Source organism: Echiichthys vipera, assembly GCF_963691815.1.
Source record: "Echiichthys vipera genome assembly, chromosome: 16".
NCBI classification, from domain to species: Eukaryota; Metazoa; Chordata; class Actinopteri; order Perciformes; family Trachinidae; genus Echiichthys; species Echiichthys vipera.
The window spans coordinates 11386336-11403276 of NC_139841.1; the positions used below are offsets into that span (position 1 = coordinate 11386336).

A 16941-nucleotide genomic window follows, 5' to 3' on the forward strand; every position below is an offset into this window, starting at 1 on the left:
ATTATCATTAAAATATAAAATCAACAACTCATTCCCCCACCTTTTTGGTTTGTTTTTGTTGGGAATTTACCTACTGAGCCACAAAAAAATAAGGAGTAATGCAGAATACACTACTTAAATGTGTGGCTGATGGTTTTGGTATTATTTTAAAGTCTTGATATGGGTATGGCTATTCTTTTCAGTAATCTCCTCTTTACTAGGTGCTTTAAACTAAAAAATACTCACATGGGTTTTCTGATCATCTGGTAAGAATTCACCAATGGGAATAAATAATAACCCTGCTCACCACCCTTACAACTACCCCAACCACCTTTTTAACCATACTGACCTTCATTGTTATTGTCATTTTTGACATGGTATGCTTGGTTGTGGGTTGTATATGAGATTTAATAAATCAGCTACTCAGCTAAAATGTCCTCTGCCAACTGTGGTTCAGTCTCTCGTCCAAGCCAGGAAGGCAGGGATGGCATCTGCCATGGCTGCACGGTCCTCAATCAAGGATGAGGAACTGGTGAGTTTAATACCTTAAACTTTCTCTGCCTTCATTATGGAATCATTTGCTACACACGAGATGATTTTAAAAATCATTGTTCTTGTGATGTCCTTTCTTATCTGCTGTCTCTCTCGTTTTAACTGAATTAGGAATTCCATGTATTTTAAAATATAAATGATATATATATATATATATACCCCTTTTGTAGAAAACCCATGTATACAAGAAGACTCTACAGGCTCTCATTTACCCCATATCCTGCACTACACCACATAACTTTGAGGTGTGGACTGCCACTACGCCCACATACTGCTATGAGTGTGAGGGACTGCTGTGGGGAATAGCCCGCCAAGGCATGCGTTGCTCTGAGTGTGGGGTCAAGTGCCACGAGAAGTGCCAAGAGCTGCTGAATGCTGACTGTCTACAGCGTGAGTAAAGAATTAAACGTCACATGGACCTCTATCATTACACAGTATTTTTATGAATAGATTTTATTACATTTTCATTAAATGTATCCAGGTGCTGCGGAGAAGAGCTCTAAACATGGAGCTGAAGACCGGACTCAGAACATTATCATGGCCATGAAGGATAGAATGAAGATCAGGGAGAGGAACAAGCCAGAAATCTTTGAACTTATCAGGGAAGTGTTTATCATCAGCAAAGCCATCCATGCGCAACAGATGAAGACCATCAAGCAGAGCGTACTGGACGGCACCTCAAAGTGGTCAGCCAAGATCACCATCACAGGTGAGCCCACTCATCAAAATTGATAAATTCAGCCACAACTTTAAAGTTTAGTCCTTATCACCGTTCTCAGCAGAACCACATGTGATTCTTGTTAATACTAATGGTTGTTCCTCATGATTTCGTCTTCCATCATTGCGATAGTCGTTTGTGCCCAAGGACTTCAGGCAAAGGACAAGACAGGATCAAGTGATCCATATGTCACTGTTCAGGTGGGCAAGACCAAGAAGAGAACCAAGACCATTTATGGCAACCTCAATCCTGTCTGGGAAGAGAAGTTCCACTTGTAAGTCTCAAAAACTCCTTGGATATATTGTTATTTCTGATACCGTGGCTATATATATTAGCAGAGTATATACGTATGCTAGTCTCGAGCTGAGTAGGATACATGAAGTTCACACATTGCCTTCATGCTTAATCTTCATAAACACTGTACCAGTTCTATTATTTTCTATGAAAGTTTACTATGTATTATACTATTCTTAAGTTTATGTTTTTTCCATGTTTTTTTCACTAGCGAGTGCCACAATTCATCAGACCGAATTAAAGTGCGCGTGTGGGACGAGGATGATGACATTAAGTCGAGGGTGAAGCAACGGCTGAAGAGAGAATCTGATGATTTCTTGGGCCAGAGTATCATAGAAGTTCGAACCCTGAGCGGAGAAATGGACGTCTGGTACAACCTGGGTCAGTATGTTGTCTTGTTATGGAGATACAGTATGCCATAATTAAGCCAGTAAGAATACAGTTGTTTTTTTTACACCTAACAATTAAAGGTGGCGTCAGCAATTCTAAACCAATACACGTTTTGTCCTCAGCTGTCCATTCTGTGTGTGCGCTTAAATACAGTCTGGTGTTCATACACAGCCGTGACTCTCTAAATGGGAAACAAACATAGTGGCTCAGAACACACAACACTTTTCCAGCCAAACAGCAACAGTCGCGTTCGTACACAGGACGGGAGAAAGGCCATGGGTGTACAAAGAGAAAGGCAGTGGGTGTGAGAAAAACTGGAGCACTGCAGGAAGGGGTGTATATGAGTGGGTGTTGAGTTAAAATATCAACAAACTTTCTCCAGAATCGCTGACTCCAACTTTTTATAGAACTAGGTGATAACCAAGCAGCGCCCTCCGAGGCAAAAAATTAAGCCAACATGGAAGTTCGAAAAACTGCATTTCGTGAATGGCCATTAGAGTTTTTTGTTTAGACCAGTACATTAGAGACTACAGCTGTGTAAAAGCAGCAGCTTCTCTTGGCGCTGTACTGGTGAGAAACACCAACCTCTTTATAATATAGAAAGAGGATGAAGGATTGATCTACTTCTGATGAAGCATACAGTCTTACCACATCTGTGTGTTTCTGTTTGGGGAGTTCTTTTTTTAGAAAGTCCAGTGAGTGGTTTGTTTGAACCTCATTAGCTATCTCCTTTGCTTGCGGCTCCTTTTTTTTCTTTTTACACAGGCAAGGAGTGGCCCCAAGGCCCATATTAGCCTGCATGAAAAATACTAGCAAGCTTATTTCATGAAATCCATTTGCACTTACTGACAAAAAAAAAAATCCCCAGTACTATTCCACTGGTTTCATTTGGCCTGAATACGGTCAATTACAAGTACACAGGAGCTGAGCACCTTGTACTATTTTATACGAGCACTGGTGCAGCAAATACAGGTAGCCCGGGTCATTTTATTTAATGACTATATGACTATATACTTAAAATCAAACTTATTCTGTCCAGGTATCAACTCTCTCTCTCTCACACACACACACACACACACACACCCAAGTTTACTGATTACTGATTTACTCACCCGAGGCATTATGTCATGTTGCTTTGATTGCTATCCTTTAAGAGCACTACTCATTTTCACGCCCATGTTGTATGCAAGAGTAAGACATTCACTTCTTAAGCACAAAGCATCTCTTGTTTCTACTTGATTAAAGTGCTATAAACGAGTTCATGGTGGCATTAATCAATCTTCCAATGGAACAGCACAGCACTGAATATGAATGTGTTTATAAATCTGCCGTTGTTTCTTGTAAACTGGGAGATAGAAGTGCTCAATTTAATATCCCTCTGTTAATCACATCAACAAAATATCCCTTTGGTTAGGGGTCATTAGAAATTAGAATTTGAAACAAATGGAATGATCAGTCATGTAATCTGCCCTATCAATTTCAAACAGAATTTTCTCATCTCTATCTTCTTGTGCTCCAAAGCGCCCCTCTAAACTCTCCCCCTTTTCTCCTCCTGATGTGTGATTATCAAGTAGCAGCACTCCAGTCGGAAATCGACCGCTTTGCCGACATGTACAAATTACCCCTAATGATGTGCCTGTCAGGGCAAATAGCAGGGGTGAGCCGCCAAGCACTCCAACTCCAGAGAAGCTCTGGCTGAAGTGTCTTCAGCGATCAGGCGCAGATCCATACAGCCCACTGCCATTGTCTCCCTCACTATCAACTAGAGGACTTCTATTAGCGTTGTCGGCTCTGCACTGCCATCAAACTGTAGAAACAGAACCCCCTACAATAGATCTGCCAGTTTAATAGTCTGTAATTAGTGTTGCATGAACAGACCTGGTTCTGTGTGTCTCCGTTTCACAGATTTGTATTGGAGTTATGAATCGAGAACATGTGTATGTGCGTGTGTATGCAAGCTGTGTATCTGCATGACTGTATTTGTGTTTAATTACAGAGAAGAGGACAGACAAGTCAGCCGTGTCAGGTGCCATTCGCCTCCAAATCAATGTGGAGATCAAAGGAGAGGAGAAAGTGGCACCATATCATGTGCAGTACACCTGTTTGCATGAGGTATTTGATTCTCATTTGCTGTGTTCTGTGCTTGGAGTAATAACCTCAACACACAGGATATCAATTAAACCTAAATTTTACAGGCCTGTGGCAGTGCAGTAACAGCCACCACAGGACATTGTAATGTGAACTCAAAGGTCCATTTATTTTTGTGGCAAAGTACATCAAAAGACTTTTTTTTGTTAAGATATATATCTTTATAATTGGAAAACACAGATTGAAAGGTTAAAGGGAGGAGAGAGAAGGGACGAAATGCAGCAAAGGACCATGGGTTGGAGTCGAGCCTGACCCGCTGCAACAAGGAATGGTATATGGGGTGCATGCTCTACTTGAGTAGATACCAGGGCGTCCGTGTATATTTGGCTTTTATTTATCGTTTGCCTAGGAATTAGAATGAAAATGTTTTGATATAATCTGTCAAATCAGATTTGTCAGTGTTAACCTAATACATGTTTATCGGTTTATCGCAAACCAACTTTAAAAGTAAATTATCAGAAGAATATATAATATAAATTTCCCTTTACCGATATACGGTTTATTGTCGATCCCTGATAATTAACATTGTAATACCATACACATACGATGAATTACATTTTTTAACCAATTCAGTTAGTTGATCACCAACGCACTGCCGTATAAACTATGTAATGACAGCTTTTCTAAATCACCTCAAGCATTATTTTCTGCAGTATATGTTCTGTAAAAAAAGTTTTCATATTGGTGCATATCGGACATGTTTGCTGACACCGAGAGATACGGATCTGTCTGTGATGGGCCTTTGATGCTGTCCTTATAAAGCAGACAATCCCATAATCAGACCAGGCCAAAATGTTTCACCCCCTCAATATCTTCACCACGCTTTTCCTGTTAGATTAATCTTTAGCATAAACCTCCACATACTCATCATACTTAAGCCATTCGAATGACATGACCCCAATGTTTCTGTCCATTACAGAACCTGTTCCACCACTCGACCGATATGCTTGGCCATGGTGTGGTCAAAATCCCAGAAGCTCGTGGAGACGATGCCTGGAAAGTGTACTACGATGATGTGGCCCAGGAAATAGTGGACGAGTTTGCCATGCGCTATGGAATTGAGTCAATCTACCAGGCCATGACGTGAGTCTGAGACGTATGAACCTTCTCCCTAGCTCTGTCTCTCTACTTGTCCTCGTGTTTGTCATCTGTTTAACCCCACCCTGTTCCTCTCCTTCCCTTTCTGTCTTTTGGTCTCATATCAAAGTGCCTCTCAATGCCGTTGTCGATCCCTTTTGACCTCCAAATGAAATAAAATCAATTATAAATGGGCTGAGGATGGATATGTCTCCATGAAATGTCATGCTCTATACATATGACTGTGACTGGGCCCGTCATTCAAAGGGAGCACACTCCAATGGGGTCATCCTTCAGCCTAAACATGCCAGCAAGCTGATGTGCAGATGAAATGACCGTTCATAGGGATCATTAGGTGAAAACTAGACCCCTGAGAAGACACAGACGGACCAAAATAAGGCACAGCTCTACATTGTGTACTCCTACACTGATTTGACAAAACCTTTTCTCTGTTACAGAGAAAGGTCTTTGTAACTGTGTGTGAAATGGGAGGAAAAGGAGGCCTCTTGCCCAGGTCTTTATCAAGCTGCCCCTGTGTTTGTCTTTCCAGGCACTTTGCCTGTCTGTCCTCAAAGTACATGTGTCCCGGCGTTCCCGCAGTGATGAGCACCCTGCTGGCCAATATCAATGCCTTCTACGCCCACACAACCGCCTCCACCAATGTGTCCGCCTCCGACCGCTTTTCTGCTTCCAATTTTGGGGTTTGTATTACTGTTGCAGTTCTGCATAAACACACATGCAGCCTCTGTCCTTCTCCTTGCATTTCTGTTTACGTATCTACCTTTCTTTTATTGACCATACAGAAAGAACGCTTTGTCAAGCTTTTAGACCAGCTACACAATTCCTTACGCATTGACCTCTCAACCTACAGGGTAAGATTTCGATCTAAACTAAATAAATATTGCTGCCATTTATGACTGAAAATGTTCTCAAATGTTTCATAAACATTGAAATATTACTTCCTTTTCACTTGATATGCACAGCTGGATTTACCTCTATAATCTATTGTATTCATGATTTTTAAATAAACCCATTTCACATGCTAATGTTTTTTTTCATGTAACAACTATTAACGGAGAAATGCGGGAGAGCTGGACGCGGCTAACACTGATTATCTCGGGGCAGTAAGTTGAAAGAATTAAAACAGCTTTTTTAACCACTAATACTGCTCAAAACAACACCAGACCTCTGCAGTAGCATTGTAAGTATCCTTACACATAAAACGAAGCACCCACATCGTAGTTGGCGAACCCGGAGTTTATTAAAAGAGTGTTTTGAAAGACTAATCATGCTATTGCAGAGGTTTGGGGTTATTTTGAAGTTGCCTTCACCGTAATGCTTGGGTTAATCAGTGTTAACCACGTCCGGCTGTTAGCGACTGTCCCGGATTTCTCGTTAATTGTTTATACGTGAAAAAAAACTGTCTCGATGGCTTATTTGATCTATATAAGTGCCAAAAAGATGATTACACTTCAATGTCTTCAACAGGGGTAGAGAACATAAGGACTATACGCTCTTCGTGCTGGTCTACCGTATGCCTGTAATGGTCATTAGTTCTATTAAATTTAGTAAATTAAATGTTTTTCCGATGTAGAACCACTTTCCTGCCAGCAGCAAAGAGCGCCTCCAGGATTTGAAATCCACCGTGGACCTTTTAACCAGCATCACCTTCTTCAGGATGAAGGTAGCTACAATACAATATATATCGTATCTGTCATTTTTACTCTAGTTTCTTTGTATAGGGTCTCGGTAAACGGTTATCAATCAATTTTCTAAAAGGGACATTTTGACATAGCTTCGCCATAAAGTGACCACCTTATAGATTAGATGCACAGTTTTCCATTCCACCAGGCACTGTACAAATGTAAATGGTTGTTTGCAGTCGTTCAGTGCCAGTGTTGCTATCTCCATCTGGTGTTCAGGTTCAGGAGTTACAGTCTCCACCCAGAGCCAGCCAAGTGGTGAGGGACTGTGTCAAGGCCTGCCTTAACTCTACATACGACTACATCTTCAATAATTGCCACGAGCTGTACAGCAGACAGTACCAACCTGTTGACACGGTGAGTTTAATTGTCCAGCGGTGGCAGGTGTATCAGTAAGTAAAAGTGCAAGGCCACCTTCACATTACAGTGACAACATGACTACTGAAGCAGCTGACAGGTTGTGTTCTAATCCAGAACAAAGAGGAGCTACCTTTGGAGGAGCAGGGGCCGAGCATCAAGAACTTGGACTTCTGGCCCAAACTCATTATGCTCATCGTCTCTATCATCGAAGAGGACAGGAACTCCTACACACCAGTGCTTAACCAGTTAGTAATGGACATGCACTCTCTTTACCTTCCTTTAAAAATGACAGGAAACCTCCAGACCCATGGAGTAAATCCTGAACAGTTTATGCTACATTGAGTCGACGATTTCTTCAATACTTTGTTCCAAATGTTCAGAAGACTAACTATGGATGCAGAGGAAGGATTTATGTTACTCACAAGTGTGTCAAATTGTCCCTTCTCTTTTAGATTCCCACAAGAACTGAACGTAGGGAAGGTGTCAGCGGAGGTCATGTGGACGTTGTTCGCTCAAGACATGAAGTATGCTATGGAGGGTAAGTCACACCTGTATGTGTCAGGTGTTAATCATCCCACTCACGGTCACTTGCTGTGTTGTATCAGTAGTCTAGTTTCCCTTTACATATTTGTATGTGCATTAAATATCGCATTAGAAAAGCTGTATGGAATCTACGTAATGACACCATGTTTTCTCATACATGAGTTAGATTGTTTCTGGTTAGCAACCTTTACTTCTTCTACTCTGTTTACTGGCTGATTATAGTCATCTGTAGCCTTTGGCTACAACTTCTGATGAAACTATGCTGTAACCTAATTTATTCACTCTAAATCAGTTAATGAAAACACCCTAATTGGCATTTCTTTTAAAACATGGCTTCTTTAAACAGTATGTTATCAGTGACTCCCACTTTCACTTTCATAGACTTATTATAGCTCTGATGAAACTTGAAATGGCGACAAGAGACGAGAGGTTCTGGGGTAGAAACGATACAGTGGCATGGAAGAAGGGAAAGAGCGAAATAATAACTCTGCAGGGTTTGAAAGCTGCTTATGTCTCCCAGGAGCTTCTCTGTGATTTTTCTTTGCTGTACTGTACTGTACAGCATCAGTGGTCCCCAGGGGCTGTCATTTTTTATCCTAGCCCCTGTCCTCAAGATGAGTCCCCTACAGAGACCATCACTGTGAAATATCTGTTTCGCACACTACAGTACAGAAGTGCTGGCTCCTTCATTTTCAATCTGCATTAAAATAAAAAGGGATGGAAATTTTGTTCAGAGATGGAATAGGTCCTGAGAGATTTTGCTCCACATGCACGACCAAAGAGTACTTTGAAATTAAGAGTAGCAGTTTTTTTTAGTGGGTCACTAAAAAGATACTCAAGTGCCTGGTTAGATTCGAGCTGTTCATTATTTTTGCTGATGCAACATTCTTTCACTTACGTCCTTACTTTCATATCTTTAGCCCCTGAGCCTAGCTCAGAAACAGCAGGTCAAACATGATTTTGCAGCAGTCATCACAATAAAAGCATCAAAGTTGAGTATATATTTGTCCTAGAAAAACTCAAAATAATTTCCAAGAGTACTGTCACTCATGGAGGTTAGTAACATCTGATTTGTTTAACACGGTGATTCTGAAAATGGGCTCTGTAGCACTTTGCCAGGGGGTCTTTTTTAATTTTTTTAGATGAATTCAATTATGATATAAAATGTCTCTTTATATTTTACATAGTTCAATCTTTATTTACATTTCTAAATCTAAAATAGCTGATGGATTGTTTTTCTAAATATTTTAAAACTCTGCAAATATGTTAAATACATATCTAATATCTTTCTAATACACAGATTGCTGAAACCTTAACTTCAGCAACATTTTGGAATTCATTATCTTTGTTGCCAGTAAAGACACATCTTCCCATGCGTATGTGAGCGTGCGGATATTGTTTTAAAACGTAGTTTAAAAAATGTGAACCTATCCTGTAGTCTTGAAAATAGGATTTTGTTAGGTGTGTGTGGGATTAAGGGTGGTTTTACACCTACCTCATTTGGTCCGGACCTTTTAGTTTGATCCAAACCAACATTATAGGTGTGAATCCTCCATTGGACCACAGTCCGGACTAAATGGCTGAACTTTGGTCAGACAAAAAAGAATGGAATAGAATTACTTTGTTGATCCCAAGCTGGGAAATTTGCCATTGAAAAGAGGTTGTCTTCACCCCATGTCAAACTGAACCATGGTCTGGATTGTTTCTAGTGTAAAAGCCGTTTGTGGAAGCTTCATTTTTTGGGACGAATTACAGGAAGTTCTGGCAGCCTATCCTCTTATTATAATAACAGGGAAACTCCTACGCAAGAAACAGCTCGGTGCTTAGTGTGTACAGTACGTATTGTAGGGTTGAGCAAGAGAGAGAGTGAAGGTCATGCATTCAGAGCAGACAGCTGTCAGTGACTGGGGCAGAGAAAATAATTGATATTAGTTAGGTGGTAGTAAATGTACAGTGTAACTTTCCGTTTGTCTGACCCAGTTCTCATGTCTTGCTTCTCAACAACGCAACAAAACTTAACCTCTCACAAGGCCGTTGATGTCACTAGAACCCTCTGTGCTCCAAGTGCCAACGACCGTTGTTAGAGTGACAGTCGTTGGTGGGAAATAGAAAGTAGTACAATGTAACAAAAACATGAACCTTGGTTTGGACCTTCAGGTGTGAAAAGGCCCAAAGATTAAAGGTGCACTTTAGGAATTTAGCATTGCACATTCATTAAGTTGGGAGGCTTGTTAGAAACACATTAAAAAAACATAATGGCCAAAATGCGGCTGCTGATATATAACCTGTCTTTTAGCCCACAGTATGAATTATGGTCCAAACACCCTTGATCCTACCTTTCTAATAATTAAACATGATGGCGTGTATCCCTCCCAATCTCTGGCACAAACTCACCACAATGCTTACAAGGTCTTCATGTATTTTGCATATGCAGAGCACGAGAAGCACAGACTCTGTAAGAGCACCGACTACATGAACCTGCACTTCAAGGTCAAGTGGCTCAACATTGAATATGTCAAGGAGCTGCCAAACTTTAAGGGCGTTGTTCCTGATTACCCATCGTAAGTACTTTTGACTTATTCGCTGATCGGCATGGGAAAACATTAATTTTTTTTTTTTTGTTGGATTGCTCATAATACCAATAAAATGGAAATAAATTAATAAAATATAACACAGGTTGTCTTACTTTTTCCTCGCAGATGGTTCCTGCAATTTGTGCTGCAGTGGTTAGAGGAAAATGAGGACGTATCTATGGAGTTCATGCATGGAGCCCTTGAGAGAGACAAAAAAGATGGAGTAAGAAAATTTAAATTTAACTTTCTTACCTTAACCAAGGATGTTTTCATAAAAATGGTAAAATTGAGTCCATGTTTACAGTCAAAAGTTGTTTTAGAGCATCTATATTTTTATATATATTAACTCTAATGGCTAAGTATTGTTTATGTTTTTGTATTTTTCCCCTTGCCACCCTACACCATCTTAGTTCCAGCAGACGTCTGAGCATGCTCTGTTCTCCTGCTCTGTGGTGGACATCTTCACCCAGCTCAACCAGAGCTTTGAGATCATTAAGAAACTGGAATGTCCCGACCCTAGCGTCATGGCTCAGTACAGTCGCCGCTTCTCCAAGGTAATCCCTCTTCACTGGATGGGGAAACCTTAAAGGTCTCACATGGTACAAAGTGGGATTCCCATGTCTTGTTTTTATTATAAAGCCGGTCTAGATGCTATATAAATACTTTTTTACATCTCGAATGACATTTAGTTACATACAATTTTAATGTATTTCTGCCTCTTTATCTTTACAGACTATTGCCAAAGTTCTTTTGCAGTACAGTGCCATTCTGACAAAGAGTTTCCCTACTTACATTGACAAGGAGAAGATTGTAAGTTTTCAACACCTTTTTAGCATGTCGTCATTTTGTGGTTTACATGCTACAATCAGCTGTTTTAAAGTCACTGCTGGGGTTTACTTATTTATTCAAATTTCATGTTGTGCATCCTACATAATATAGTATAAATCCAATCAAATTTGGGGGATTGTTTAGACACTTGGTCCAATGGTGCCAACATTACATTACCAAACTAAATATTTTACACACCAGTGATTGCAATCACTTGTAGACACCAAAGTGTATATGGAATACCATACCATTCAAGTTTATATTAAAGCTGCAGTCAGCAAGTCTGGCAGATCACTACCACCGAGCTCCTCCGCTCTCTCCAATCGAGTGCTCGTCAGTGTGCGTGCACCAGATACATTTGAACACCTTTATTTCATAGCCTTATTTAATAATTTATTTATATAATATAGACTTAAATGCCGTTTCATAAGTCAAGCTACATGTCTATAATCTCTCTTCTGTTTCTCTCTGCTCCTGTGTCCTCTGGTAGCCATGTGTCCTCCTGAATAATGTGCAGCAGTTAAGAATCCAGCTGGAGAGGATGTTTGAGTCAATGGGTGCCAAACAGGTAAGACTAAAGACAAACGTGTGGATAATGTTCTGTTGCATCATACGGAATGGATGACAATACCCAGTACCAGTATACTATTGTTGATGCCTTAATGACTTAAAAAAACAAAGCACAACATTAATTAATTTATCAACTAAACATGTCTTACTTGAACGTGGAAGGTATATATTCCAGGGACGGTTACTTGTACAACAGTTGTATTTGTGTCTCTTGTGTATCAGATTGCAACTGAGGAAGCTCTGGTATGTGCAGTAGTGGTAGTTGATTAGGACCCTCGACCATAGTAGAAGTTGTTTAAAGGTCTATACGCGATCCCAGGGTCTGATGTGATGGTGTCAAAGCAAAAATCAATACTGACAGAGATTAGACCCTGTGCTGCCTCGTAGACTAGAGAATATTGAGACAGACTTAATTAAACCATGTCTTCTATTAGTGTCCTGAGTTTGAGGACAATCAATGGCTTGTCTGTCAGCTGTTATCTCCCTCTGCTCTGAATCCCTACCATGCATTTGCATGTAGTGCTTTAACCTTTTTTATTGTAGCTGGTAGTGTTTTTTTAGTAATGCTTGATTGGTTGTAGGATTAGACACTCTAGCTAAAGTTTCAACCAGTGTATTCACTTTACAATTAAAGCAATATGAAGTGATGGACAAGGAAGATGAGGAGGAGGAGGAGGAGGAGGGGGCTGGAGAGGTGGAGGTAGGTTATGGTCTGAGCAGGTCTGTAACAGGCAGATATCTGTCCATATAAAAGACTATTTCTTGGATGTTTTATTAATTTAATTTTGTGCAGTACATCGCAGTATTGATTATTTCAACCTCTTCCTCTTGACTTGGACAGCATGTCGTAACTGAGGATGAGGAAGGAAAGGCTCTGGTGGGTACTGTGGATGGTAGCGGATTAGATTCATTGGTAGTAGTTTGAACTGAAGTTTAGATCCAGTCTTACTGAGCTTACCCCCCCCCTTTAACATTTACCGTAGCTTAACTGTTTTAGACTAGTAACTTTGTGCTGGGCGGAGACTTATTCAACTGTGGCACAAACCTCCAGCAGGACTCAAGGTTGAACGGATTTGATTTTGCTGTTCGGATGGTTTGGAAGAATTCCCTACAAATAATATGAAAACATTTTACACAAATGTCTAAAAGGATAAAAGGATGGAGTGATGACATTTTATATCCAAAAGGTCAACTTCACTGTGAAATCATAAGGGTCTATAAAGCGCTGTTCTGTTCATTATGCTTTGCCATAACTCAGGAACAGAAGGGAAACATTTGGTTGGATACTGAATTGGTGACACTAATCTTGACAGATCTACTGTGCTGCCGGGTTTAAGAAGTTTGTGAAGCATCCACTTTTTGCCAAAAAATACACGTAAAGGAATCCTTCACTGGTGGAACATTAATCTGTATTAAAAGTCTGTCATATATATAGCCGAAATGTAACACTTTTGGATCGAAAACAATTACTCCCATAATGCACCTTGTCTTCTGCCTTGGCTGTAGCAGCAGCATTAGACGCCTCCCCTTCCCCTCCATCAGCTTCAGCTGCTCATCACTATGTTGTGGCTTGTAAAGGTAGTCAGGAACATCTGATTTGAGCATCAGATCTTCAAATCCCCTTCTTCCATATCATACTGAGTACCTTCCGTACCTTGCTGTTACTTCACCAGCTTTCTCCACAGCGCCTGTTAACTTAGCTTAGCTTCCAAGTAAGATGGTGGATGTTAGTTTCAGCAAGTGAAGTCCCACTGATCTGTAATAGGTCATCCCCTATAGGTGGGTCCCACCCCCTATAGGTGGGTTTGAAAAAGGATGAACTAGTGCTTGTAGTTTCACCAGAGCCCGTCTCTTTGGCACCTCCTGCTTTTAATAACGCAAAATGACGATTTTTGCGTTATTTAAAGCGGGAAGTGTTAGAGATAGATACGGCTCTCTTTCATCTTGGGGGATAATGAGGGAATGATGAACGGCCATTAAAAAAATATGACCGGGTTTCTAATGATACAAAGCTTAATGCAAATGGGTGAAGTATTCCTTTAATACCTTTATTAAATTCCTTCAACATCTAGACTAGATATTATGTAAGTCCGGACAGTTTGGATGTAAAGTGCAGCTAGTTGGCGGCAATACTAGTTGGAGGAGGATCACAAAAGGAATTACAGTTTGAAGTGGGTTTCCATACCAAAGGTTAAGGCAATCTATCCAATAGTTACTGAGATATGTTATTCAGAACCATAAGTTTCAACTTTATTTTAGTGCTAGGAGAAAAGTCAGAGGATGACCAAAGTCCGCGTTTTAAACTTTTGAATTATTTGAACAATGACTGGTGTACCTGGACCTACTTTTTTTTTAGCTATCATGGTGGATAATTTATCTAAAACAATCTCAAATATTAACAGCAACTTTATGGAAAGGCTTTTTTTAGACTCACTGTTTTGCAACTCTTCATTAATCAAAAAATAAACCTCAGCTTAAGTAAATAATGAAGAGACAATAACCCATGAAAGTAGAAGTCATTGCAGAAGACGTTACACTTTGTGTGTAAAGACAAAGTGCTTTGGTACTATCCCTACACAATTAGGGACAAAGCTGAATGCTAGGAAAACACACAATGAAGTAGAATTTCTTTGATGGCTAATTGTACATGAACAATGAGTGAGTTAGACTTTTATTTTCTTTCACTATTCGTATTCTTCAGCCTGGTTGATTTGAACCTTTATCTTGAGGTTCATGGTTTGAAGAAGTTACATGGTGTTGCAAGTCTTCAAATGATGTTTCCTGTCAGATGACTAGTTAAGTATCTTGTGAGAATGTGGTCGAGGTGAAAGGATGTGATGTGAGCTCCTTTGAGGGATTAAGTGGCTTGTTAAAATAGAGGGAGCATCATGAGATACTTCACATTGCCCATAGGATATTCTGCCGGGGGAAATGAAAAGGGAAAAAAAATTAAACCTTTCCCCCATAAAATATGATCCAGTGTCACCCAAATCAGTGGTGGTGTGTGAGTTTACACACACCGAAGTTACACAGTGCAAGGACACGGAGGTGTTCAGGGCATCGTGTGGAATTGACAGAGGCACAATTCTCCCTCTCACAATCAGTGTAGCAACAGGATTTTGAAACTGTAATTTTAAATTAAGTTACAATGAAATCAATATAACAATTAACTAAGAAATTGAATGAATACATTAGTATGTGATTTAAAGGTAGCTTAACCACTCCAGATCACATGAAATTCACCAGAGTAAAAAGCTGAGATGGCAGCTATTATGTTACGCTAAGCTAATTACCCTTAGCAGGAGTTGTCTTTCCCTCTTTTCTTCGATTCAGCTCAATTTTGACCAAAAATGAAGTTAATATTATTATCAATTATATATATATATATATATATATATATATACTGTATATATATATATATATATGATACTATTTACTTAAGCTTACTTATTTTTGGAGATTAAAGTCACTATTATGTCTTTCCTCTCTTTTCTAGCACAACAGTAGAATGCTAGCATGGCAGGCAAGTTCCCTGTATATGCAGACATGTTTTGTGATGCATGTCTGCATATACTCAAATGTTCTTCTCTGCAAATTAAATATTGCATCTCTTGTAATATTTTAGAGGCCTTGAAATCAAACAAATCTTGAAAGAACAAACTTTGTTGAATATTGTTGTGGTATTTGCAGCAATGAGATTTAATAATGTTGTCTTTTCACTGCGACTCCCAGTTTGAGGAGAGTGAGGAGGAGGAGGAGGAGGAGGAGGAAGAAGTAGTAGGGGAAGAAGGGGAGAAAAATGAGGTTGAGGTTTGTTGCAGTCACCTGCCATTCTCAGGAGTCCAAGTCATTATTTTTACCCTGTTCTTCCTACTCACAGTGATACTCATTCCTACTAAAACGAGACGTCCCTGTGGTTATCATGGTGGAGTTTGTGTGCAGTTTTTATCACGTCATCCGTGGTGATTTCCACCTTGAGGTTTCACCATCTTTCACTGGCATTTTCCTTGGCCTTTCCTCAAAACTGGTCACTCATTTCCCCTAAAAACAACAGCTTTTTATGATATTTTTGTTGTTTATTCTCTTTAATTTGTGTTTTCTGTTGTGTAACCCTTTTTTTTTGTTTGCAATAGACTGAAAAGGAGAAGGTGGGTGTAACAAATACAGCATGTTCTTTCCAATAAAAAAAACTTGCAGTACTTGTGGTGTTTTTAAAAGTTAGTTAGAGAGTTACAGTTCCAGCTGAACACCATTTTTTGACAGTTTTTCATTTTTATTTCTCTTTTTAAAAAAAGAATCTTGCAAAGATGGATGAACCAGTAGAAAAGGTAGGTTACATGCATAGTGTCTGCTGCCACGGCACTTTACATAATGGCCATCGATCCTCCGTAGTCATCTTAATAGAAATGGAAATTAGTTAATTGAAGTTATCCTGTGTTACCCCCTACCTGTCTGTGCTGCCTTAGACTGAAAATGCATTTGAAGACAAAAAGGTAGGTGCACAGACTTGTGAATACTAATATTCCCATGCTTACAAAAATACTCTCAGGCAAAACAAAAGCAAAAGCCCATTACAAAGATAACACAACAATCCATTTTTAGGTGCCTTTTCTCCCCTGAAGCCTTCCCTTTGTGCGGCGCAGCAGAAACCTCTCAGTCTCTCCTCACTAATGGTGCTATGCGACCTTGACAAGCCATGAATCAAAAGGCCATTGACTTAATGAGCTGCGCCACGGCCTCATCCATATGGCTTAGTTCTGCTGCAGGCAGTGCTTATTTAGATGATGCCACAGTATACCTGGGTTAGGTATATTTCCCTTCCTTACTTGTTCCTTCACCCTGTGCTTGTGAACCTTGAGTGACGCACATCTCCTGCAGTTATTAAACTTTTTTTTTTTAATCAATGTGTTCCCTTCGAAAGTTGGAGACTGCTGGTAAAAAGGTAGGTTGCTCAGATCTGTGTGTTGAATTTGTAATTGTTTCTGCTCTTTACAAACAATCATGTGCTTGTGATGGACATGTCTCTGCTACAGGAGCATAGAATACAAACATTACAGTACAACTTCTCCCTCTCATGCCTTTAGTATCCAGTTCTATGAACACTGACATATTGGCTTGTCGCTGTTCATTTTAATTGAGGTTCTTTTTTTTTTAAAGAAAAAATGTAATTCTTGCACCCATTTGTAGCTTCCAGCTTTTGCGTTGA

The 16941-nt window shown here is 39.8% G+C and overlaps 1 protein-coding gene across 1 annotated transcript in view; it reads left to right on the forward strand.

Moving 5' to 3' along the window:
* The window catches only part of unc13bb (unc-13 homolog Bb (C. elegans)), a 69490-nt gene that overhangs the window by 48030 nt on the left and 4519 nt on the right, over positions 1-16941 (forward strand). The window contains exons 13-30 of the mRNA XM_083929613.1: positions 437-511; positions 702-921; positions 1013-1240; positions 1382-1523; positions 1755-1924; positions 3930-4045; positions 5001-5164; positions 5709-5859; positions 5962-6030; positions 6753-6842; positions 7081-7206; positions 7336-7466; positions 7674-7759; positions 10199-10325; positions 10464-10560; positions 10748-10891; positions 11070-11147; positions 11656-11733. Of these exons, the coding sequence (XP_083785739.1) occupies positions 437-511; positions 702-921; positions 1013-1240; positions 1382-1523; positions 1755-1924; positions 3930-4045; positions 5001-5164; positions 5709-5859; positions 5962-6030; positions 6753-6842; positions 7081-7206; positions 7336-7466; positions 7674-7759; positions 10199-10325; positions 10464-10560; positions 10748-10891; positions 11070-11147; positions 11656-11733 (2292 nt within the window). The remainder of the gene's footprint in view (positions 1-436; positions 512-701; positions 922-1012; positions 1241-1381; positions 1524-1754; positions 1925-3929; positions 4046-5000; positions 5165-5708; positions 5860-5961; positions 6031-6752; positions 6843-7080; positions 7207-7335; positions 7467-7673; positions 7760-10198; positions 10326-10463; positions 10561-10747; positions 10892-11069; positions 11148-11655; positions 11734-16941) is intronic.